The sequence below is a fragment of the Oncorhynchus nerka genome, linkage group LG26 (genome assembly GCF_034236695.1).
Source record: "Oncorhynchus nerka isolate Pitt River linkage group LG26, Oner_Uvic_2.0, whole genome shotgun sequence".
NCBI classification, from domain to species: Eukaryota; Metazoa; Chordata; class Actinopteri; order Salmoniformes; family Salmonidae; genus Oncorhynchus; species Oncorhynchus nerka.
Genome location: NC_088421.1, coordinates 12,007,664 through 12,033,871, shown reverse-complemented (window position 1 = coordinate 12,033,871; position 26,208 = coordinate 12,007,664). Strand labels below are relative to the sequence as shown.

Sequence of the window (26,208 nt, the reverse complement as noted above, 5' to 3'; positions counted from 1 at the left end):
AGTGTGGTAGAAAGTAATGTGATGTGATGAGAGCCATTCTGAGTGAGACAGAGAGGGAGAGGGGACCGTGTGGGGCTCCCTCCTCCCCCTACTCGTAACCACGCCAACCAGAGGAGGAGGGGAGGAGGAGTGGGGGGGGGGGGGGGGGGCTCCACTGCCACTGCCATATAAAAAGCCAAGTCTGAGAATCCGTCACCACAAACACACCACACGCACGCACACGGACTCTATGACTACTCTCTCCGTCTCTCTTTCTCACACTCACTCTCTCTGTTTCGTCCTCTTACCATTCCTCTTGTTTCTCTCTAACACTCCTCCTCCTGAGTGTTCCTTCCTTTGCATCCTCTTTCTTTCTCCTTTTTCATGCCGAGAGTTTGGGACTAAATTCTGTATGTCGGCTCGTGTATGTGTGTGCTCCCTATGTGCGTCAGTGTGCACGCTGGTGAGCGAGAGTGTACGGGAACTACCTCCGTGTGAGTGAAAGCAGAGGCGTATCAGTGAGTGTATGTGGGTCTCTCTCTTACACTCACACACTCGCCGCTCCTCCTCCTACTCTTCTTGGGATCCCTGTGTCCCTTTCCTCGGTGGCAGGCTCCCCACACCCAGCAGTCACCATTTCCGCCCCAGGGAGAGCCACGCTGGCAGCACAGCCCCTTCCCCGACTCAGCATCGGGAGGAAGACCCTGGTGGCGGCTGCCGTCGGGGTCATGCTGGTCCTGGTGCTGGTGGTCCTCATCCCCGTCCTGGTCAGCTCCGTGGGCACCGACACCAGCCACTTTGAAATGCTGGGTACCTGCCGTATGGTGTGTGACCCCTACCTGAACAAGGGCACCACGGCCAGCAGCACCAGCTCCAGTGGCATCCAGGGAGAAGCCGAGGCCCTCAGCGACAACAGCAACATGCCCTCCACGCTGGTGCAGGGCCCCCAGGGCAAGCAAGGCAGGCCAGGTAAACCTGGACTCCCTGGACCGCCTGGAGAGCCAGGGCCACCGGGGCCAGTGGGACCCCCTGGAGACCGAGGGTCTGGAGGGAGGACTGGGATTTTGGGGTTGGGGGGGAATGGAGCTATCAGCACAGCCACCTACAGCACAGTGCCCCGGGTGGCCTTTTACGCAGGGCTTAAGAACCCCCATGAAGGCTATGAGATCCTTAAGTTTGACGACGTGGTCACCAACTTGGGAAACAACTACGACGGCATCTCGGGCAAGTTCATCTGCAGCATTCCTGGCACCTACTTCTTCATCTACCATGTGCTGATGAGAGGAGGGGATGGGACCAGTATGTGGGCAGACCTCTGCAAAAACGAACAGGTGAGTCAATTCGCTTCTCCAAGTTTATGTCTGTTTTATACTGCTCAGCCACTCAGCATAGAGGGATCTTATACGTTCTACCACTCATTGCTTACTGCTCTTTTTAATTAGCACTCCAATGGTTTCTCTGCTACAGACTCAGGTCCCTTCTAAATTACAGATATTTCACATTATCCCTTGATACTCTATTATGCTCTATCTCCCTCCCCCTCTCTCTTTCTATCGCTGGGTGTCACCTGATGTCACTGTGGTAACTTTGTTGGTGGAGATTTAATCGGCGCTTCACAATCAAATTGCCCTGAAACCACGTTATAATACAGAGGCTCTATTTCCGAGGAAACGGAAGGCTGGTGGGTAGCGAAAGCATCTGTCGTGCGCTCCCAAAAAAGCCCTGAGCGAGCAGATGACGGTCACACAGCTGTGGCACCAAACGCGCCCAGAGAGAATGATGTGTAATCTGGCACGTGTCCCCTCATTGCACAAATACACACTGACATTGCCCTCATCCCTCAAATCAAAGGACAGACACTTACCCCCGAAGTCCATATCACTTTCCTACTTGTTTCAAATTTGAGAAGTTTGCCATATAATACTGGTGTAATTGTTTATTTAACTTGGAATGTAAAAGACGGTGAGAAAGGTGTTATGTGCCTGATTTATGGAAGCATCTATTTGTCAGTTAGGACTAGCGCTATAGACTCAGATTTTTACGCAGTTGTAACAAACCATTTATCTTTTCAGAAATAAGATATTAACCTGTAATTTCGGATCGTCTTACTTTCGCATTTCTGCTTGTGAAGACTAAATTGATTAGACAGGGAAAATACATGAAATTAAGTGGAGTCACAGGAGTGCCCACTATAGCAGATGCAGCTTTTAGTCAGCCGAGAGATATTTTAAGAATTTAAAAAATTCCCAGACAGTTCCTATAATTATTATTATTGCGAAAAGTTTAATTGTGAACCAAGAACGGCCTGCTTCTCTGTGCTCGATACATCTGTGAACTGCAGCAAGTCAGCAAGTGATGCGTTCAGACACAAATGACATTGTGCTACATTTAACTGTCGAGTTCACTTATTTAATTACATGTAATCTAACGTTGTACTCCTGGAGAGACTCAACAAGACCGCAATTATCCAAACGTCTCGTGCGTAAAACAAGAGGATGACAGCAAGCCTACTTATCCGTAACAGTGTGAACAGACTGGAAAATGTAAGTGTTGCTTATTATGTCGGGTGTATATGGTTGATAAAACAAGGGAATATTTGCGTGACATTCGCTTGAAATAAATATAATTTGCATGATGTATTCTCCGTTTTTTTTTTTTTACGCATCACTTGACGGGTCTGGAAATGGATTTATTGCGCCCTGGGGGTGCTCTCAGGTACTCGAGTGTGTGAGACTCGAGACACTTTCTCGTCCAGCAAAGGCGGAAACATCTAAAGCGCAGGAGAGTATAAGAGAAATATATATGTATTTTTACCATCAAGTCATTTGCAATATGCATCGAGGCAATCATAAATTATACAACAGCTTTAGCGCGCATCAAATATTTTGTGATTGAACATCCTCTTATTATCTGACCACTTGCGTATAGGGTAAAGGTCCCATCACCCTTTTACATGAAATATTACAGCTCCATTAGCCTATACTGTATAATTAAAATCCTCACACTTATCTTTCATTAAGCCCCATGCAATGTTTTTCAATAACCTAACAGCATGGTCTCCAACATATTGCTTTTTCAATTAGACTTACTTTGTTAGTTACTTTGTTGTTGTTTATTAGACTTACTTTGTTAGTTACGTTGTTGTTGTTTATTAGACTTACTTTGTTTAATGCTAATTAGGCTACGTTTATTTATTTTTTGTGGGTCTAAACTTTTTCTCCCAGTGTTTCTGCAGAACATTTGATTATAAACGTAAAGTACATCTGTTTTACTTCTTACCCTGATATTACAGCACTTAAGTGGTTTACATTATATTTTACAACAGAATAAAACCTTAATATGTAGTTCACACAGGGCACTGTAAATGTATTGGTCATAATGACTGTATACAACTTGTCCTAGTCGGCCAGTGTCAAAATGTTTAAGGTGGACTTCATCTGTAAGGTTACCTTATAGGCCTACTGCTAACGCAGAGGTTAGGGTTTTGGGGTTGAGAGCCACACAACATCATGCCATTTCTGTTGAGCACATGCTTCCCTGCTATATTTCATGCATTAACGGGTGTTTTGCCTAACACTTGTACACATAATATAATCGATTATTTCACAATTTACAGTCGGTTGCAATCTGATTCACGAGCAGGCAACTCCCGCCTCCGACTCAAGACTAATGTGGACTTGATTGCAACTATATTTTACATTTAGATGGGGATCTCCAAAGAGTCATCTGTTGTCAGTATAGGTCAGAGAGAGAACGCCCTCATTCTTTTCATAAAAGAGCGAGGAACACTTTCTTTCATAAAGGCATATAGATTTCTAGCAACTATAAAACACAATTGAAATCTATGTAGGCCTATCGGTATGTCTGGCAGCTTATCTTACAGCCTCCAGGTTATTCATCTAATGTAAAATCTGTTGTTGTCAAATATAGGATAGGAAACAGATATGTTAATAAAGTCTTTTTTTTTTGTGCAATGTTCTTCATATGTTGCCATAGAGAAATATCCATCGCATGGTCACAGAAGGGTTGTTTTAATTGGTTAATTCTATTGTCAAACCACTTGAATTGGCCATTGCTTACTTTTACAATTAAAGAGAAAATATGACTGAAATGGAAGGATACAGGTACACTGAGTGTACAAATCATTAAGAACACCTGCTCTTTCCACAACAAAGACTGACCAGGTGAATCCAGATGAAAGATATGGTCCCTTATTGATGTCACTTGTTAAATCCACTTCAACCAGTGTAGATGAAGTGGAGGAGACGGGTTAAAGAAGGATTTTAAAGCCTTGAGACAATTGAGACATGGCTTGTGTGTGTGTGCCGCTCAGAGGGTGAATTGGCAAGGTAAAGTATTAAATCAAATCCAATTTTATTGGTCACATACACATGGTTAGCAGATGTTATTGCCAGCGCAGTGAAATGCTTGTACTTCTAGTTCCGACAGCGCAGCAATATCTAAAATGTCATCTAACAATTCCACAACAACTACCTAATGCACACAAATACATATGAGATGAGTAATGCAAGATATGTAAACATGATTAAAGTGGCGTAATTGAAGTGCCTTTGAACAGGGCATGGTAGGAGGTGCCAGTCGCACTGGTTTGTGTCAAGAACTGCAACATTGCTAGGTTTTCACGCTCAACAGTTTCCCATGTGTATCAGGAATTGTCTTCCACCCAAAGGACATCCAACCACATCGACACAACTGTGGAAAACCTTGGAGTCAACATGGGCCAGCATCCCTGTGGAAGGCTATAGACACCTTGTAGAGTCCATGGCCCAACAAGTTGAAACTGTTCTGAGGGCAAATTATTCTATATTAGCAAGGTGTCCATTTTGTTTTGTACACTGAGTATGTAATTGTAAAGAGTGCTGGTTCTGGTCTCTGTGACCAGTGAGGTCAGAGCTCTCCATCATCCACTAACATTGTGATATGAAGGCACTGTTACCAGAGCAACGGGCCCTTCTGGAGATGGGCAATTTTTCAGAAAGATAAATACCATTTCAGAGGCATATCTGTTGGCGGTTCAGTTTGATGTTTTTGATCTTGTGTCTGTTGGACAGATACTGAGAGTGTGTCCTCGTGGGGAAGGCCTATTGTCCACGGCAGCTTTTGACATATCACCCCTGAGGCACCTGGAGGCTTCAGCCATGCCATGGAATACTAATGTAACATTTTAGGAAGATAATGCATGTGAGGGGTTCAACATAAAGGTTGGGGTAAAATGTCAGTAACAATCTATCTGATGTACTGTACATTTTGTGTAATAGCTTTTATAGACTAGGCTGCTTTCTATTTTAATTCAAAATTGTGTTTTGGTGTGCTGGTGATATATTCATTTGAATAAGAATGTGATAAGATCACTGGACTGGACTAAAAAGTGATGAATTAAGTGAAATCCATTTCTGCCATGTTAGAGAGTGTCGACATGATAAGCATGGAGGGCAAGAAATCAAATAGACCAGAAAAAGTATCAGTTTGCTTGCTACTGACCCAGCTCTTTACAGTCATTTTGCAAGTCTCACTATGGTTCCCTGAGTTCAACTCCTTTGACCGATCCAAGCTGACAAACTTCTCACCCAGCAAACCCAAGGAGAGGGGAGGTGGCGTCTCCATGAAGGGCCTCTCCTCTATATATACTGTCTCAGTCCACCATAATGTTTACGGGGGGTGTAAAAGTGTTGATACATAATAGGCGAAGGCGAACATATGTTCCTATAATGCACCTTCTGTTCCCGCTTCATTGTGTTCCTAAGAGTAGGGAGGGGAGGCACTTAAGTTAGACACATCTCCAGAGGCGGGCAACGCACATCTCCAGAGACTGGGGCAGAGACTGTCTCTCTCTCTCTCTCTCTCTCTCTCTCTCTCTCTCTCTCTCTCTCTCTCTCTCTCCCTCTCTCTACCCTCTCTCTACCCTCTCTCCCGCTCTCTCTCTCTCTCTCTCTGAGCATAGCTTAGAGGGGGATGTAGCTTACACTCACTATAACCAGAACATCTTGCTAGAAAGGTTTGTTGTCTGTCTGTGTAGATTACTGTGAATGGTTATACAGGTGGGGTAACTCGTGCTGGGCCGGAGCAGTCATTTGCTCATTTAAGGCCGAGAGAAGCTGTGTAGGGACTAGGAGGCTGGGGAGGACTGGGAATAGCAGACAATGCCAGTATTCTATCATCCTTTGGCCTTGGTGCATCATGAAACTGCAGGTTCTCAGGCCCGAGCAGTTGTTCTGCACCCTGTATCATCTCCACCCCGGAGCCATGCTGTTTTTATCTCCCTCTCCTTCTTCCCTCTCCCTCTTTTGGTTCTGTGGGTTGCATTAGGAGAGTGTCAACATGGTCCCCAGCACCTTGACACATTTCAAGCTACACCAAAGAGTTAGCTCCTCTTGGTAAGCAGGCAAATACGATTCTATTTTCAGCCCGGTGCACTTCATCTGCTCTCCAAGTTCCCTCTCCACTCCTCTCCTCTCTCCTTGGCTTCTTTTTCCTGACGTTCTTTTACTCGCTTGACAACTACCTCCAACCAATCCCAATCTTCTCAGACGGATGTGTCAGAGTCTCGATTCCCTGAGTTGGAGACACCCTGGGAGACGAGGCAATGACAATAAAGACAAATCCATTGCCACGCTACTACAAATGGAGAGAAATAAAAAAAAATAAGGAGGCGGAGAAAAGAGAGTTTAAGCCAAAGAGCCTTTCTAATCGCGGTTTAGAACCTTGAACCAGATCCAGGATGTGTTTGTGCTCCTCCTCGGTTCTCGTCTTAATATTGTTATTAATCCGCAGAACCGTTTCGGAGTTAATTAAAAGCAATGACGTGAGCGTCACTCTCTCAGGAGGGCCCTGTGTGAATAATCACTCTGTCTCCTTCTTTAATAAGCTCCAGCGTCCTCCGAGCAGCGCATATGGCTCTTCCCCAACAATTACTGCTCCCTGCTTCCCGCCACACGGGCGCACATGCAAAAACACACACCTGCCCTCCCTCACTGTGTACTGCCCTCTACAACTCCTCTGCTCTGTTTCGAGCCGTCCAAGGTGACCTCCAGAAGTACACCGTCTACGCCCATCCCTTTATTGACAATTTAATATCAATATGTGTCTTGATTATTATTGGAGAGATACAGTTTTGCTCTTGGAGGTTAACATCAGGAATACTGTTTTGCTTAGAAAGCAAAAACACACTTGAAAGATTCTGGCCTGTAGTATGAAAATGAGGGGAAATCTTGGCACAGTCCGTCACTGGCTCCTTTGAATTGATGTATCCAAGTAGACACACGGTGCTGTGGAGTGAAGTACTGCGATCATCTTCACAGACTAGGTTTATTTACTTGTTTATCTGGATCCCCATTCGATTTTGCAGAGACAACAGCTGTTCTTCTGGGGGATCCACAAAAAACACAGAACATGACAAATAACAAAACACTGATACACTGATAGAATAGGACAGTCACACACATTTTTAACACAAAGATACACAAACAATACCACAACAAAAACAACAGTTCCCACCATTCAATGAGATGTAGTTTTTTTTCAAGGTAATTTTGTTGTTTGCTTGAGTAATTGGAGATGGAAGGGAGTTCCATGTGATCATGGTGCTGTATAATACTGTGCGTTGCCGTGAATTCATTTTAGACTTGAGGACTGTGAAGAGACCCCTGGTATTATGTCTTGCGGGCTACATATGGGTGTCTGAGCTGAATGTTATTTGATTATGCAGACAATCAGGAATTTTCATCACAATAATATTTCTCATAAAAACTAGGAGAAGCAGTGAATCTCTCGTCAACCCTCAACCAGGACAGACTGGAATGACATGTTATTGATGTTAGTTCTGTATGTGAAATTAGAAGTTTTATTTTTTTACAACCAAATCTCTATTTTTAATGTAAAATGACATGTTATAGGAACAGATCATTTTTTATTTCACATGTTTTTTTTTAGTATAATGTTCCAGATAAAGTATGGAATGACACAATCTCATGTGTACCACATCTAACAACCTGTATCACTATACGGAGTGTTGCCGTTTGTAAAAGGACATATTTGGGTGGGTTTGGAATGTATTTTCGGTGCCCCCATACTACACAACAAGGACGAGGAAGTGATTTAGTGTTTGGGGTAAGTTTCTCAAAAACATGTGAAATCACACGAAAGGTGTCTGGACCCTTCTATAACATGCCATTTACATCAACATTTTGGATTTGGTTGCAAAAAAATGAAACGTATCTTTTAATGGCAAGGCGCGCTGCTCTGTTTTGTGCCAGCTGCAGCTTTACTACGTCTTCCTTTGCTGCACTTGACCATATTACCAGACAGTAATCAAGATAAGACAAGACCAGAGCCTGAACAACTAGTACAGTTGATTTTTGTTAAGAACAGACATACCCCTCCCAATCTTCACAATAACTTGTCAATATGACTTGACCATCTAATGTTATATCTAGGAGTATAGCTTCCTCAACTTGCTCAATGGTCACTACCTTTACACACAACTCCAGTTGAGGTTTTAGAGAATGTTTTGAACCAAATACAATACTTTTAGTTTTAGATGTATTTAAGACCAGTTTGTTGCTAATCACCCATTCTGATATTGTTACTCCTTATTTAGAATTTCAGTGAGCTCACTGGTTTAGTGTGGAATGGTCCACAGACGTAGTCATTCTAGCTTTGTGTAAGACCAGTGGCATATCATTTGAAAACATTGAGAAGAGTAACGGCCCAAGACAACTGTCCTGAAGGACACCACGCTGTATATACAGTTGAAGTCGAAAGTTTACATACACTTAGGTTGGAGTCATTAAAACTCGTTTTTCAACCACTCCACAAATTTCTTGTTAACAAACTATAGTTTTGGCAAGTCGGTTAGGGCATCTACTTTGTGCATTACACAAGTCATTTTTCCAGCAATTGTTTACAGACAGATTATTTCACTTATAATTCACTGTATCACAATTCCAGTGGGTCAGAAGTTTACATACACTAAGTTGACTGTGCCTTTAAACAGCTTGGAAAATTCCAGAAAATTTTGTCATGGCTTTAGAAGAGTCTGATAGGCTAATTCACATAATTTGAGTCAATTGGAGGTGTACCTGTGGATGTATTTCAAGGCCTACCTTCAAACTCACTGCATCTTCACTTGACATCATGGGAAAATCAAAATAACTCAGACCAAAAAATTGGAGACATCCACAAGTCTGGTTCATCCTTTTGGAGCAATTTCCAAACGCCTGAAGGTACCACGTTCATCTGTACAAACAATAGTACGCAAGTATAAACACCGTGGGACCACACAGCCGTCATACCGCTCAGGAAGGAGATGCGTTCTGTCTCCTGGAGATGAACGTACTTTGGTGCGAAAAGTGCAAATCAATCCCAGAACAACAGCAAAGGACCCTGTGAAGATGCTGGAGGAAACAAGTACAAAAGTATATATCCACAGTAAAAACGAGTCCTATGTCGACATAACCTGAAAGGTCGCTCAGCAAGGAAGAAGACACTGCTCCAAACCCGCCATGAAAAAGCCAGACAACGGTTTGCAACTGCACAGTACAGATCGTACTTTTTGGAGAAATGTCCTCTGGTCTGATGAAACAAAAATAGAACTGTTTGGCCATAATGACCATCGTTATGTTTGTAGGAAAAAGGGGGAGGCTTGCAAGCTGAAGAACACCATCCCAACCGTGAAGCATCATGTTGTGGTGGTGGTGCTTTTCTGCAGTAGGGACTGGTGCACTTCACAAAATAGATGGTCTCATGAGGACAGAAAATTATGTGGATATATTGAAGCAACATCTTAAGACATCAGTCAGGAAGTTAAAGCTTGGTTGCAAATGGGTCTTCCAAATGGACAATGACCCTCAGCATACTTCCAAAGTTGTGACAAAATGGCTTAAGGACAACAAAGTCAAGGTATTGGAGTGGCCATCACAAAGCCCTGACCTCAATCCTATGGAAGATTTGTGGGCAAAACTGAAAAAGCGTGTGCGAGCAAGGAGGCCTACAAACCTGACTCAGTTAGACCAGCTCTGCCAGGAGGAATGGGACAAAATTCACCCAACTTATTGTGTGAAGCTTGTGGAAGGCTACCCGAAACATTCGACCCAAGTTAAACAATTTAAAGGCAATGCTACCAAATACTAATTGGGTGTATGTAAACTTGTGACCCACTGGGAATGTGATGATAGAAAAAAAGGCTGAAATAAATCATTCTCTCTATTATTATTCTGACATTTCACATTCTTACTATATAGTGGTGTTCCTAACTGACCTCAGACAGGGAATTTTTACTGGGATTAAACGTCAGGAATTGTGAAAACTGAGTTGAAATGTATTTGGCTAAGGTGTATGTAAACCTCCGACTTCAACTGTATCTGATGTTAGAGAAGCTTCCATTGAAGAACACTCTCTCGGTTCAATTGGATAAATAACTCTCCAACCATGTGATGGCAAGTCATATAAAGCCATAGCAAGTGAGTTTCTTCAATAACAATTTATGATCAATTACATCAGACTGCACTGAAATCTAACAATAAAGCTCCAACTATCATTTTATTATCCATTTATTTTAACCAATCATCTGTCATCTGAGTCAGTACAGTACTAGTTGAATTGCATTGCATTTGGTCAAACACAATATTCCCCATCAGTTTACTAAGAACAGGCAGCAACCTGCAAACTGGGTGTCTGTTAGAGCCAGAAAAGGGTGCTTTACTGTTTTTAGGCAGTGGAATTACTTTAGCTTCGTTCCACGCCTGTGGAGACACACTCCTTTAGGCTTTTGTTCAAGATAAAGAAAATGGAGGTGTCAATACATTCTGCTACCATTGTGTCCCATCAAGGTTGTCTATACCTGGTGGTTACTGATGGATAACAATAGTTCTTGCCCATGATATCATTTAAGGTACTCCAGAGTCTTTTTCCATTGTCTTTTATGTATATGTGTAGGCTTTTTCTTGCGGCATACACCTATCAAGGATTGCTATGGGGCGCAATCGGGCAATGTAGGCTTGTACACAATCGCCCAACCTTAACACCTACTTACATACCCACCCTCTCTGTGTCTAGTTACAGTAGGCTAACGTATGTCAATGGTTTTAGGAACAGCAGTAACATCAGGCGCGATTTAGGCTACCAACTGCCTAGCCAGTTGTAGCTCAATCTTGGGGGCAATGATCACGTTCCCACACTGACTGACTGTGTGGTGGCTCGCTCATTGATTTAATGTTACGTTAGCCTACATGATACACCAGTAAAGTAATAAAATATATAGCTGTCGGCTATATTAGCCACGACTTACTGTTCTTTGTGCAGCTTCAAATGACGAAACAGTTGGAAGTTGTTGCCTCCGTCTGTCATTTTCTTCCCACATGTTTTGCAAGTTGCAATCCGTTTTTTGTTGATACAGCGTCGTCTTTATAACCGAAAATAATAATTTGGGGTATCATCTTTCCAAGTGCTCCATCTGAATTCACCCGCCGACGATCCTCTGCACTGCCACGCACAACTTTTTCCCAGCTGGCACAATTTGATTGGCTGTTGTCCGATTCAAACTGTAATTCGTTAATGAAGAGTTGATTCTTTTTTTAATAGCATCATTTTTAATATTGGGCCCAGGGAGGGTATCAAATCAGTTTGAGTCAAAAGGCTCAAGTCCAAGTTAAGTCACGAGTCATTGGTGTTAAAGTCAAAGTCGAGTTGCAAGTCATCATATTTGTGACTCGAGTCTGACTCGAGTCCAAGTCATGTGACTCGAGTCCGCATTGCTTATTTGAGTCAGAAAAGGATGTTCATATGATAGGTAAGATATACAAAACCTTGCAGAGAGCATATCCAACTGACAATCTCTTAGAAGAAAATATAAACAGTGGGAACCAAGACTTAAAAAGAACTGATGTTGACACAAGATGGAGGGAATGTTGGAGCATAACTAAGTAAATTCCAGTTAACGAAAATGTATGTTTAATCCAGTATAAACTAATGTATAGAATGTATTATTTATTTTTTTACAGCACAATGGCAGAATCATGTCTTAAGTGTAAAACTAACAATGACTCAATAATCCATGCTCTCTGGGAATGCTATAAAGTCCTAAAGTTATGGGCGAGATAAAAAGTTGGCTGTCAGAAGTATTGAGATACCCAATGGGCTGGACGATTCTCTTCTCATCACACATCTTGAAAAAACAGATACAAAAAACCTGGAAATCAATCTGTCCATTGACATAATGGAAACATTGTTGTCACGCCCTGGTCAAAGTATTTTGTGTTTATCTTCATTTATTTGGTCAGGCCAGGGTGTGGCATGGGTTTTTGTATGTGGTGTGTATGTATTGGGATTGTAGCTTAGTGGGGTGTTCTAGTTAAGTCTATGGCTGTCTGAAGTGGTTCTCAATCAGAGGCGGGTGTTTATCGTTGTCTCTGATTGGGAACCATATTTAGGCAGCCATATTCTTTGAGTGTTTCGTGGGTGATTGTCCTTAGTGTCCTTGTTCCTGTCTCTGTGTTAGTTTACACAAGTATAGGCTGTTTCGGTTTTCGTTACGTTCATTACATTCTTTTGTTTTGTAGTGTTTATAATTGATTCGTGTTTTACGTTTGTCTATTAAACATGGATCGCAATCTACACACTGCATTTTGGTCCGACTCTCCTTCACTACAAGAGAACCGTTACAATTGTATTATTTATTATTGAAATATTGAAATAGAATGGGTAAGAGGAGCCTAGTGGTTAGAGGCAGGTAGCCTAGTGGTTAGAGGCAGGTAGCCTAGTGGTTAGAGCATTGGACTAGTAACTGAAAGGTTTCAAGATTGAATCCCCGAGCTGATAAGCTAAAAATCTGTCGTTCTACCCCTGAACAAGGCAGTTAACCCACTGTTCCTAGGCCGTCATTGAAAATAAGTATTTGTTCTTAACTGACATGCCTAGTTAATTAATTAATTTAAGGCAAACAATAATTCAGGCACTAGGAAAGGGGGTGTGGGCACGTGGGTCTGGGCAGATGAGATGTAGTTGTTGTTTCTGTGTGTCTGTAAGTTGTTGTTTGTATATATAAATGACTTTAGGCCCAACCTTTAGGCACTTTGGCTTTCCTTGTTATTGCCACAATGTTATAGTCACTACAGCCAATGGGAAGCGATACAGCGTTGCATCAAAGCTCTGCAGCATTAGGGAAGATATAATCAGTACAAGTGGATGTCACAGATCCAACACTATTATGTGTGTAAAGTATTATCCAAAGCAACATTTAGAAAATGTCTTTGTATTTCTGCCTAGAGGGCTGTTGGAGATACAATACTGAGTGAATGGTGCTGTTATCTGCGTGTCATTTCCCAACTTATCAACATGCATCTCAGTGGTTCCTTCTTCATGTCTCTGGGGGTTTCTGATGCTCTGGTGCACATCAACACAAGACTGTTTAGCCTATTGCTGTGTATCCAGGTGTGACCCATGCAGTGTGTTTAGCATGGCAATCTATACACAGCAAATTGAACGAACATGAACCATCTGGATCCGAATCTGGCATGTTATATTAGTGTCTGTCTTGATTAATGAAACCTGTTTGAAAATTTGGAGGTGAAAAAAAAAAGTGCTTTTTCCCGTAATTGTCATATAATTCAAATCACACAAAAAGAGTGCGACTGGAAGAAAGTTCAGGCCATGTTGAGTGTTAAAATACACATATATGCATTGCATTCATTTACTTTGTAGCATCTACTTTTTCAGAATAGTCTAGACATTGAATCAATATATATCTGCGGTACTTTATTTTAAGGTACACATATTAGCCACTTATTTGTAGTTTATAAGTATATATATAATGATCTTATAAGGCCTTTATTATTATAATGTAAATGTATTATGTCATATTAGCCATATATTGGACCTTAATTTTGCGATTTATTATTCAAAGTCATGTATTACTGGACAATCCTTAATAGCATGATTATTAGCAATAATAAAGGCATATTAACATTTAATAAAGAGCAAGTAACACAAGAAACAGACTCTTAATAAACGTCTCAATGTGGGACTGATAAGGGGATTGTACCTCCGTATGTGTTCCCTATTATAAGTGTGACCATATATTTACTTGCAGAATTTGTTTCTCCATAAATGACCTCATTGGACAGAAAGGGGCACACCTCACCTCATCTATGCCATACAGCCAACATTCAAGTCATTTGATGTATAAAAAAAAAAATATGAGCAACTCATTTTCAATATATACTTCCATATATGGATGTTGACTGTATGGCATGATATCATGTGAATGGCAAAAGGTGGGCGCACCTCCCCACACCCATGAGCAAAACCATAATCATGTTCGCCTGAAACGAATTGTTTACATCAATTGTTCAAATCAGACTTGAATGTTGGTTATAGGACATATATCAATCAATGTATTATGTCATCAAACTACACAAATCCTCAGTTTCAGGCAAACATGACATGTTTTGCTCAAGGGGGAGGTGTGACCCTTTGTAATTCATAATATATCCTTATCCAGCCGAAGTTCATATATATATATTTATGAATATACTGTATATACTGTATAGAAATGTAGTTGTTTACATTATTTTGACTAGAATGTTGGCTCTATGGCATATATGAACGGAGTTGTGCCCCTTTCTGTCCAATGAGGTCATTTATAGACAGATAAAATAGGGAACACATACGGAGGTACAATCCCCTTATCAGTCCCACATTGAGACGTTTATTAAGAGTCTGTTTCTTGTGTTACTTGCTCTTTATTAAATGTTAATATGCCTTTATTATTGCTAATAATCATGCTATTAAGGATTGGCCAGTAATACATGACTTATAATGTTTGAATAAGAAAATACTTAGTTACGGCCTAATATATGGCTAATAAGACCTGATAAAGTGTTACCATATCGGTATATCTGTCTCATCAGCTAAACAGTCTACTTAACATTCTGGTGCTAAAATAAAGGCAGAGAATATCTTTGGGCTAGGTTGAGGTTTTATAGCACTGATACTGAGGGGCCGCTGTTCATCTCTGTATGTCTTCAGGAACAGAGAGCCTCTGTCTAGAGTAGACGGAGGTGTCTGGGGTAGGGAAAAGCGAGCTGCCCTCAGCCCTTGGTATTGATCCCACCATGTGCGTGCGTGTGTCTCTGTCTGTGTGTGCGCATTCATGAATGTGCCTGCATGTGTGTCACCCGTACCCAGTCTGACAGACCCAGGATGTAGTCTATGACCCTCACTCTATAATCAGCTGGAGAGGTAGCAGAGGCCTTGATTTGCAGTGTAATTGGACATCGGATTTGACACTCTGCCGAGTGGAACATTAGAAGCAGCCTAATTAGGTGCGGTAGGACTATTAAATGAAGATTTGCCCATGTTGTTAAGAAATACCACACACATTGGAAATGTCAAGATGACACCCGGCTGTCATCGCCAACCAACGGAAGAAAATCTATCACTTATCGTAAAAGTTTCCCAAAGGAAAGCAAACACAATCCCCATACTACTACTACTTCTCTCCAACGCCATCTCTTCTTCAGCCTCTCTGTGGTCTTGTCCCTCTAAATAGCAGAGCAGCGTCCAGAACTCGCTAGGACTTCATCTCCACTGTCATCTCCGATTGAATAGTTTATGAATAAGTGCTGTAACATCCCCATACCTTGAAACACAGTAGCGTATGGTCTAAAATAGCCTCTGGGTTTCCGTCTGGAGATGACTGACTCCTGCATGACATTTGGTGTTGACTCACAAGGCTCCTTCATTATAATGAGAGCACATACGGGGGACGGGAAAGCACCCATGGGCCTGTTCTTATGTAAACATCTCTCTCTCTCTAAGCCCTGACATCTCGCCATCACCCAATTCAAACCATTCTGATAACCCCCAACCCCCTCTCTCACAGTACAGGGAATCCTCATGTCAATGGCTCCAAAGTGACTCACACTAAGTTACTGTATGTGCTTAACAAGGTGGCTCTCCCCTCTAAACATGAATATGGGAGATATCAACGATCCATCCAGCCAGAAATGATGAATAGGGCACTTCATGAAAAATGCATTCGGCAGCAAAACGTCTGAACCTGCCTCTCCTTCAAGACTATTAGCACTTTATGCCTAAGCTTTGCCTCGTTAGGGAGGTTTCTCACACTGCAAAATGCTCCTCTCAATACCCCATAATACTTTGTGTTGCATTTCAAACAATAACGGTTTCTTAAAATTCATAGCGACTAAAATAACTTGCCTTATGTTGTGCAAGGGTTCAACGTGTCACCAGATTCTACCCTAAAAACACTGTGTTACCAAGATGCAGGGAGTGAGTGGGGATTGAGACTGAGCAGTGCTGAAAGTTGAGCATTTCTCACAGCATCTGACTGACACGAGTGAGTCACAAACAGGCAAGAGTGGCTGGGCCACACGCAGGTCAGAGTTGACCCTTCCCCCTCTACCTCTCTCTGTTTCTCCTCTCCTCCTCCTCCCCTTTCCCAGTGATAAGTCTGTGCCAATACATCAGCATCACAACAAGCCAGAGGATTTTACAGCCCCATTGTTATCACTGTTGCCCCCATCCATCGCCTCTGTGTTTTGTCGTGTCATTATCCTCCCGAGTGGTTGTTGTAATACATAATGCATTTCCGTGATGACAGGCTTTGATTTTCCTTGACACCCAGTGGGAGGGACACTTTGGCATTACATAAACAATTGTGTAAACTGTGGAGAGGTTCATGCAACGAAAGGCATTCACGTTACCAGGGAAAAAATCAGGGCTTTTTACAAACAGTACAGATGCAGTGATTAATGCACAAAGTCTTTCTCTCAACAACGTATCATGTATTTAATCATGTTTCTTTTGACACCATGACAACCTTGCTCAGAACAACAGCTGACACCAAAAATCTATGGGGCAATGGTCTTTTGACTAGGTTTGTGTATGTGTGTGTGTCTTTGAGCACGCGCAAATGTGTGTGTGTGTGCGCGCATGTGTACCTCTGCATGTGTGAGTGTGCATTGGTGGTGTGGGTTAGGAGATGTGACAGGGTTGTGACAAGGTGGCTAAGCTGCCATCAGGCATGCGGCTCACGGTTGGGTGTTCAAACCCAATTAGGTGGCGGTACACTTGGATTTAGAAAGAGGCGAGCGAAGTTTAAAGAATGGAAGCTTAATGGTGAGTCAACAAGTCCCTGCCAGAGAAATGTCAGAAGCTGTCCTCCATCCAGACATGTCCTTGTCACTACTACTGGAGAGAACATATCAGTGTCCAAGAGGGTCTGTTACTGACACCAGCAAACAGCTAGGCCAACGAGGCCCTATTCCAGTACAATATTTCAATGGGTTGTTTGGATCTTTTGTATTGGCAATCAATACAACAACACAACACCAGGCATTTCAGCTGTTAGCTATAGGATAATGCAAAATGCCATCGCAACTCAACATGATTCCCAACTCCGTAGAACTAATCAGCTTTAGCAGAGGACAGTGAATATGCAAAAAGCTGTCATCCCTTCATCTCAGAGGCCTATTATAGGTACGAGTGCTGGCATTATTGATAAACTCCACATTCATATTCAAATGCATTCAGAATGCGAGCGGAGTCGAATGGAGTGGTATTCACTGTGGAGTCTGGGGCGGGGGGGTGGGGGGCATTATCTATTAAGCTGAAGCAGCCCAGCCTCAGCCCTCAGCTCCCATCTCTCTCTAGTGTTCCAGTACCACGCAGAGCATTATTCAATCAGAGGCATCACAGCAACAATGTGACGGATGCTAACATGCTTCAGCGGCCACGGCTGGGGGAGACGAGACAACGTCAGACGACTCTGGGGCCATTTGCATTCGCTGGAATAGGCTAGGCTGGCCTGGGCGCTCACGCTTTGTTTGTTGTGTCAAGAGTTCCACGTCGTGTTCTATTTTGAGGCCATGCTCTGCCAGTTGCCGTTTTGTTCTCTCTTTCCATCTCGCTGCTTCTTTTGCTCACTCCCCCCTTCTCTCTCTTTCTCTCTCACTTTCTAAAGTCTAACCTATGGCTTGCGCTTCCAGCTTGTGAGTTGTTCCGAGTACAGTGTGAGGGTGAATGATGTGGCTTCTCTGTCGTTGTGTACAACAGTGACTGAGTGAAAGACATAGAGAATGAACAATGAATTGAGCCATGAATGACCGTTCCAATCTCAATGATTTAATATGACTACAGCGTGGTCAGATTCTTTGCAATCAATAGTTGCTGAGAACAAATGCATTGGATTTCCACTAGCTGAAGGATAGTCCTTGGCAAGTTGACTTCCTTAACTTTCTAACACAAGGAGTTGAAGCGAGTCATATCGCACACCTCTGACAACAGAGGTCCCAGAGTTCAATGTGAAGGCAATAAGAGAAATATTTGAAGAAGCTTCATCAAAATCCCCATAGACAAATCCAACCAAGCCCCTATCCGCCGCCCACATCCGGCACCAAGCAGCAACCTTCTAATAAGAGCGTGTTGACTTTGTGTGCTCAGGGCGAATCATCTCATATTAATATGCAGTGGACGACTGCTGCTACGGATCAGGAGAGAGAGCTTCGTTTGCACATCGATATGAGCCTTAAGATTTAATCAGGAAGGTAAACAATGAAAAAAGACTCATAGATGCCTGTAGTACATTGTGCCATATATAAAACCTACACCTTTAAGGCTGGCTTCAGCATAACTGTTTGCCATAGACCTTCATAGCATTACTCAGAGTACTTCACCTTGAAAGTGGAAAAAGACATGGCAAAGATCTCCATGCAAGCTGGGATGTCTTAGCTACAGACAACTGTTACTGAACATTCTTCTTATTCTGGTTGAGAATAATCTAAGGCGTCTGGCATGATGTGTCTCAACAGCCACAATGACTTTCGTCCTCTGTTGTGAGAAGAGTGGAACAGACAAGAGGGAGATACACTAAGGAGAAGGCTTCATGAAATCACTTGAGATTTCACAGATTCTCATTATCGTGACTGTCTGATGGTCAGCAGGGTGCTTCGTACCCAGCTGTCAAAGAAGTAGGCCGATTCCAAAGGACTGGCAAGGCTTCCAAGATGCCTGAATGTGATGAAAGCGATGAGGCACTGATGTCAGTAGATAAAATGCTGCTCCACGTGAAATAGTGTACCATCGTATTGTCTCCACGGTGAAAAAGTTCAGCTTTTCCATCTGTTACAAGACCCGCTAAAGAGAGGGGATGACAGGCACATGATGTGTTAGCAGTGGATGTGTGCCCTATCAATGTTGAAAATGATCTTGCAGTGCGCCAAATATAACAGGTGTATACTTTACCATGGAATGCTTACTTACAAGCCCATTCAAAGTTATGTAGAGTTAAAAAGACAAATATTTTCCAAATAAAAGGGGAATAGTAACACAATAAAATAGCAATAACAAGCTGTATACACGGAGTACCAGTACCGAGTCAATGTGCAGTGGAACGAGGGAGTTGAGGTATTCTCAACTCTTCTTCGCATACCCTTTGAGTAGCTTTCCGCTTCTCTCTCACTCAGTTCTAGTCTTTCATAGTTTCTAAAGACTTTCATATAGACCGCCTTTGGAAGACTGGACAAAAGTTTTCCCAGCTTTAAAGGAGAAAAAATATGACCATGTTTTTTCATATTGGTTGATTTCTTAAAGCCTTTAGAGGACGAAATATCCTTCCTCTGACAGTTGTCATTATGCCCGCGATGATGGGACGTTTTCAGTCAATTTCGTCATTTATTGATCATGCATTGTCACTCACATCATAGCTTAGCATAGACTGGTTTTTAAATACAATGTGTCAAATCAATACATGTATCTCTCAAAACACTTTGTTCAGCACTGACTAGGGACTGACTCAAGCGCTGTTATTTGATTAAATTGAATAGACAGCTTCAATGTCCCTGCCTGTTGCTTGTAGTGACTCACAACCCATCATAGCTATTGGGCATTAGTTCACTTTGCTTTCATTGAATTAGCTTTCATTGAATTAGCTTTCATTGAATTAGCTTTCATTGAATTAGCTTTCATTGAATTAGCTTTTATTGAATTAGCTTTCATTGAATTAGCTTTCATTGAATTAGCTTTCATTGAATTAGCTTTCACTGCATTTTCACAATGTGCATATTATGTTTCTCCAATTAAAATGTCAGTCAAATTGTCAGATAATTTAAGTTGTGATGACTTTATCTTTATATAGACTGCCTTCTAGTAAAACATTTAAAGATTGACATTACATGACATAATGAATATGGTTAACTATCTGCTCTCATGACTTGGAAAAGATAAAAACAAAGACATTTTAAAACTTCTTATGGCTGCAGGGGCAGTATTGAGTAGCTTGGATGAAAGGTGCCCAGAGGTGCCCAGAGTAAACGGCCTGCTCCTCAGTCCCAGTTGCTAATATATGCATATTATTATTAGTATTGGATAGCATACACTCTGAAGTTTCTAAAACTGTTTGAATGATGTCTGTGAGTATAACAGAACTCATATGGCAGGCAAAAACCTGAGAAGAAATCCAAACAGGAAGTGGGAAATCTGCGGTTGGTCGATTTTCAACCCAGCCCCTATTGAATACACAGTGTAATATTGGTTATGTTGCACTTCCTAAGGCTTCCACTAGATGTCAACCGTCTTTAGAAACTTGAATGAGGCTTCTACTGGGATGTGGGGCCGGATGAGAGTTCTTTCAGTCAGTGGTCTGGCAGAGAGCCAGGTCCTGGTCACACACATTTCACATGCTAGCGACCTGCGTTCCATGGCTTTTCTACAGACAACGGAATTCTCCGGTTTGAACGTTATTGAAGAGTTATGATAAAAACATCCTAAAGATTGATTCTATACTTAGTTTGAAATGTTTCTACGATCTGTAATATAACTTTTTGAAGTTTTCGTCCGACGTTCGGCTGGACCTGCACGAGTGTTTGGATTTGTGTACTAAACGCCCTAACAAAAGTAGCTACTTGGACATAAACAATGGACATTATCGAACAAAACAAACATTTATTGTGGAACTAGGATTCCTGGGAGTGCATTCTGATGAAGATCATCAAAGGTAAGGGAATATTTATAATGTTAATTCTGATTTCTGTTGACTCCAACATGGCGGATCATTTTTTTCTTTTTCTGAGCGCCATCTCAGATTATTGCAGGGTTTGCTTTTTCCGTAATGTTTTTTTAAAATCTGACACAGCGGTTGCATTAAGGAGAGGTATATCTATATTTCCATGTCTAACAATTGTATTTTCATCAACATTTATAATGAGTATTTCTGTAAAATGATGTGGCTCTCTGCAATATCACCGGATGTTTTTGGAACTAGTGAACTAGTGAACTAGCGCCAATGTATACTGAGATTTTTTAAATATAAATATGAACTTTATCAAACAAAACATACATGTATTGTGTAACATGAAGTCCTATGAGTGTCATCCGATGAAGATCATCAAAGGTTAGTGATTAATTGTATCTCTATTTGTGCTTTCTGTGACTCCTCTCTTTGGCTGGAAAAATGGCTGTGTTTTCTGTGAGTTGGTGGTGACCTAACATAATCGTTTGTGGTGCTTTCGCTGTAAAGCCTATTTGAAATCGGACACTGTGGTGGGATTAACAACAAGATTACCTTTTAAAACAGTATAAGATACATGTATGTTTGAGGAATTTTAATTTGAATTTGGCGTCCTGCGCTTTCACTGAGTGTTGTCATATCAATCCCGTTAACGGGATTACAGCCCTAAGAAGTTTTTAACTGACACTTTTATCCAGAACAACATTCAGTAGATACATGTTAGTAGTTTTTCCCCATACTGGTCCCCTGTGGGAATCAAACCCACAACCCTGGCGTTGCAAGCACCACACTCTACCACCTGAGCCACACGGGACCCTCATAATTACAGCAGTAGTAGAGGGAGGGAAGTGAAATACATAGATTCATTAGACAGCAAGTCTCCCTCCCTGTCTCTCTCTACTCCTCCACCCATCCCTCTGTTCTCCCGCTCTCCCCTAACTCTGGCACACAGACAATCACTGACAGGTCTACAGGGTTAAACCCGATCAGTGCGTTGTTGCAGGAGGCCTGTGCCAGCCCCCTGGCCCTCAGATGTGTCAATAAATCCATTGTGTGTGGCCACTGGTTAAACGGGCCAATTAATTGTCCCATCTTATCCCTGCCACCTGCTCAGCCAGGCTGCCGGGCGGTACACCAGATCTGGGACCCTGCCCATACTTTAGATTCAGATCCAGAAGCTTTTTAGAGAAGAAATGCATGGGAAAAAGAGTAGTTTGATTGAGTTTATGACAGCTGTGTTTTACATTGGACAGATTATAAAAGATTCTTAGCTACAGACAATATCAGGGTTTATGGCAACTAAAATGTATATCTCAGATGCTTTGGTCTTCCAAAATGTATGGTGCTGATGCTATTTATTTAGGCCCTTATCTTTCTGTGCTTGTGTACTGGTGATGTTTTTATTTTATTTCACCTTTATTTAACCAGGTAGGCAAGTTGAGAAAAAGTTCTCATCTACAATTGCAACCTGGCCAATGTGATGTCCAATGTGATGTCTCAGTGCAGTACAATCTGCTGCACTTCAGTTTATTTTTGGAAAACTCTACATGGTCAATGGTTAGCTTTAAAAAGTATTTATTTCTGTCGCATACACACACGCACACGCACACGCACACACACACACACACACACACACACACACACACACAGTTATTACTGTCAGGGCACCCGTTTCTCACTACAGCCCACACCGTTCTCCCAGGAGAGAAGAGAACGTTTCAGATAGAGCTTAATTAGCCAGGACCAGAGGTCAGGGAGATCCAGCTCCAAACGCTCAGACTGCCAAGCAGTCTGGCAATACCATACTCACCACATAGGCTACTGCCAACATAAATGCAATTTCTATGGTAGATTTACAGTAATTTATTAATTCAATCACACTTACTTTCACAGTATTTTCTCATTCACTAAAGAATAGGGATTTATTTTTCACTTTTTATAAGTTGATGTGAGGTGGGTGTCCTTGATGTATTTCACTGTAATTCCTCAGTAGTTCCCTCTACACTCAGATAAAAAGGGTAAGTCTTTTAGGCTTGAGGTAAAAACAAGAACATATTGGTTCCAGATAGAAGCATTTTGGGTTCCATGTAGGACCCTTTCCACAGAGGTGGAACCAACAAAGGGTTCTCCTATGTGGAGCGCCAAATTACCCTATAGCCCTTTCCTGCAGTCATATTACCTAGTGGCCTCATGGGTGGAATGTTATTAATATTTTTCATAATGAATAAACATTATATAGAAAAAACTGCAGAAAATCTGTTATTCCTATATAAATATATATATTTATATATATATATATTTCAGTCTTCTGTGATGTATATAATGTGCAATATTGGGATACAAACTGAAAAATTTAATACATTTCAACTCTATATCTGACATGATACAGGTGTGTTCTTCTTCTAAGCCCATAACCATGTGTGTGAGGTGTATACTTTTGTTTCAGAGTAGATTTGTTTAAGACTACCAAGAAACACTCCGTGTGACCCTGATTTCGCCCACTGCAGTAAAAGCTTTTAAGGTTCTAGATGGTACTTTTTTATTTTATTTCTAAGTGTATAATAGAACCAGGTCACCAGGAGAGTGAGCCTCGTTTTTTTTTTTTTTAGAATGTCTGCTCAGGTGAAGAACACTGAGCAGCGCTTTGATCAGAGACAACAACCATCTGACCCGACTCCCCAGCCCACCGCCTTCAATTCACGGTGGAACATTCAATGACAAACCAATGACAGCCTAATTAAAATCATGTTGTTTGTGTGTGATGCGCCAGAAGGCTCCTGACCCGTCACTTGTTGTTTTTGTGAACAAGGCTAAATCAAAGCATGACAACAAAAATGACTTCCATTTCAGATCAAACGAGTGCAGAATGTTTCTCTAACCTACACATCCTCTCTTTCCTCTCCTCTCTGTTCCAGGTGCGAGCCAGTGCCATCGCCCAGGACGCTGACCAGAACTATGACTACGCCTCCAATAGCGTCATCCTCCACCTAGACGCAGGCGACGAGGTCTATATCAAGCTGGACGGGGGCAAGGCTCACGGCGGCAACAACAACAAATACAGCACCTTCTCTGGGTTCATCCTCTACGCCGACTGAACCCACCCAGGTGCTACGTCCAGAGAGAGAAAGACAAAGTAAGAGATTGAGAGAAAGAGTTGTAAATGAGGGAAGGAAGGGGTTAAAAGCCAGAATGCTTTCTAGTTTCCTGGTTCTCTCCATCGTCACACCAACCTCTGCTTATAAAACACATCAGCCCCAAATCAAGGTTCTCCAGCTCAGCTCGGCCTGCCTGTCTGCCGTGCTGTGAGGGAGGGGGGGAGAACATGATGATAGGGGAGGGAGTAGTGGGGGGTGAAGCTTGGTAGAGAGAGGTGCCCTCCTCATCAGAATTCTATCCTGTCAGTTGCTCCTCGCTTTCCTCTTCCTCAAACTGGAAAAATAAACCAACTAACTCCAAGTGGATCCGGCCTCATCATCTTCTCTCCATAACAGTTGGCTATATGGACTCTGTTGACTGAAATTGTCCTATCTTGTCGTTGTGTGCTTTTCCTTAGAATGTCAGTATTTTACTTTTGTAAAAGATACTACTACATTGTATATTGACACAAAAGAGGATATTAAAAATATGTTTGTCCCTTGTGAGATAAAAAACTTGATTTTGAGAGAATGGTTTTGTGAGATGTTGATTGTGATTCAGAAGCCTTTAGCTGAGAAATGGAAATGAAAGGTGTCATTATGGTTTCTAACGATATATGATTTCTTGCATTTGACAGCCTGCTATCACATGGTGTTTGTTTATGGGTGATGTCAGCTGTGGGAACACAGACCTGGTTTGTGGCTGAATGTTATTCATGCAAGGCATGTTATACAGATACAACATGACATTTTCCCTCGTCCCATCCAACGTATCTAGAGTCTCTATCCTTGCCCCTTGTCCCGTCTCTATACCCCGATCCTATTTGTCTATACAGGGCCAAAGTGGGTTGAAAATAAACTCAAATGTATATTAGATGTTCTAGTTACGTAGATATCCTCCACCATCAATGAAGCCACATATTCCGTTTCTGAGGTAAACTATTTGATTAAAAACAATGTCCATTACTTCAGCTTCGTCCTCGAGCACTCTGCTGTGGTGAAGTAAAACATATCAAGCAGAGCAAGGAGAGAGAGAGGGGGAGAGAGATGGGAGGAGAGTGATGGAGGGAAAGAGAGATGGAGGGAGAGAGATGGAGGGAGAGAGAGATGGAAATAGGGAGAGAGAGAGGAAGAGAGAGATGGAAAGAGAGGGAGAGAGATGGGGGAGAGTGATGGAGGGAGAGAGAGATGGAGGGAGAGAGATGGAGATAGGGAGAGAGAGATTGAGATAGGGAGAGAGAGAGATGGAGAGAGAGAGGAAGAGAGAGATGGAAAGAGAGGGAGAGAGAGAGATGAGAGAGAGGGAGAGAGATGGAGAGAGGGAGAGAGATGGAAAGAGAAGGAGAGAGAAAGGTGGAGATAGAGAGAGGGATGGAAAGAGAAGGAGAGAGAGAGATGGAGAGAGGGAGATGGATAGAGAGAGAGGGGTGGGTGGGGGGTTTATGGCGAGGCAGATTTTCTGTTTCAGTGTCTGAGGCTTCACTGGATGTCATTAGCTGCATATTCACTGATACATACAAGCATTATGGTAATATTTACTCAACATGGCGGGCTGACAGCTTGCTTTAGAATTAAATTGATTGGGTGAGTGAGTGACTTGGCTTCTTAGCATTGTGTGTATGTGTATGTGTGGGTGTGTGTGCGTGCATGTGTGTGTGTGTGTGTGTGCGCGTGTGTGTGTGTGTGAATGTGTGTGTTGGTGTATTTGAGTGTTTGCATCAGAGCATGCGCCGTGCCATTGCTACATTGTTGTTTTTCTGTTAATCTGTGCTACAGCCAATGACAGATATTTTACTCAGCAGACAATGAGATTGCATTACGTAGGGAGGGGAGCCTCTGTAGAGATGATGATAAGAACAAACAGCTTGTAAATTAAATCTATGCTATGTTTGTCTATCTAATTTTATCTTTTTGAATTGTTGAATACATTTAAATAATAAATGGAATTTTCGGAGTCACTTGTCTCAAGATAATTATTTTACCCCAAATACTCTTATTGTGTTGAACTATTTAGAGTGCAGACAGCATGGTTGTGATGCCGGTTGGATGTAG

At 42.1% G+C, this 26,208-nt stretch overlaps 1 protein-coding gene across 1 annotated transcript; it reads left to right on the top strand.

Annotated features, from left to right (window-relative positions):
• The first annotated feature begins 455 nt into the window (after nucleotides 1-455).
• Nucleotides 456-26,110, top strand: LOC115103615 (C1q-related factor-like). The gene is made up of 2 exons (XM_029624457.2): nucleotides 456-1,310; nucleotides 23,938-26,110. Exons 1-2 carry the CDS (start codon nucleotides 708-710, stop codon nucleotides 24,115-24,117), a joined length of 783 nt encoding a protein of 260 aa, XP_029480317.1. The 5' UTR covers nucleotides 456-707; the 3' UTR covers nucleotides 24,118-26,110.
• The last annotated feature ends 98 nt before the right edge of the window (nucleotides 26,111-26,208 follow it).

Bases quoted from the DNA above. Each gene is read 5' to 3' on its own strand.
- LOC115103615 (XM_029624457.2), top strand. From the start codon at position 708: ATGCTGGTCCTGGTGCTGGTGGTCCTCATCCCCGTCCTGGTCAGCTCC. The intron at 1,311-23,937 runs GTGAGTCAATTC...TCTCTGTTCCAG, and splicing joins ACCTCTGCAAAAACGAACAG to GTGCGAGCCAGTGCCATCGC.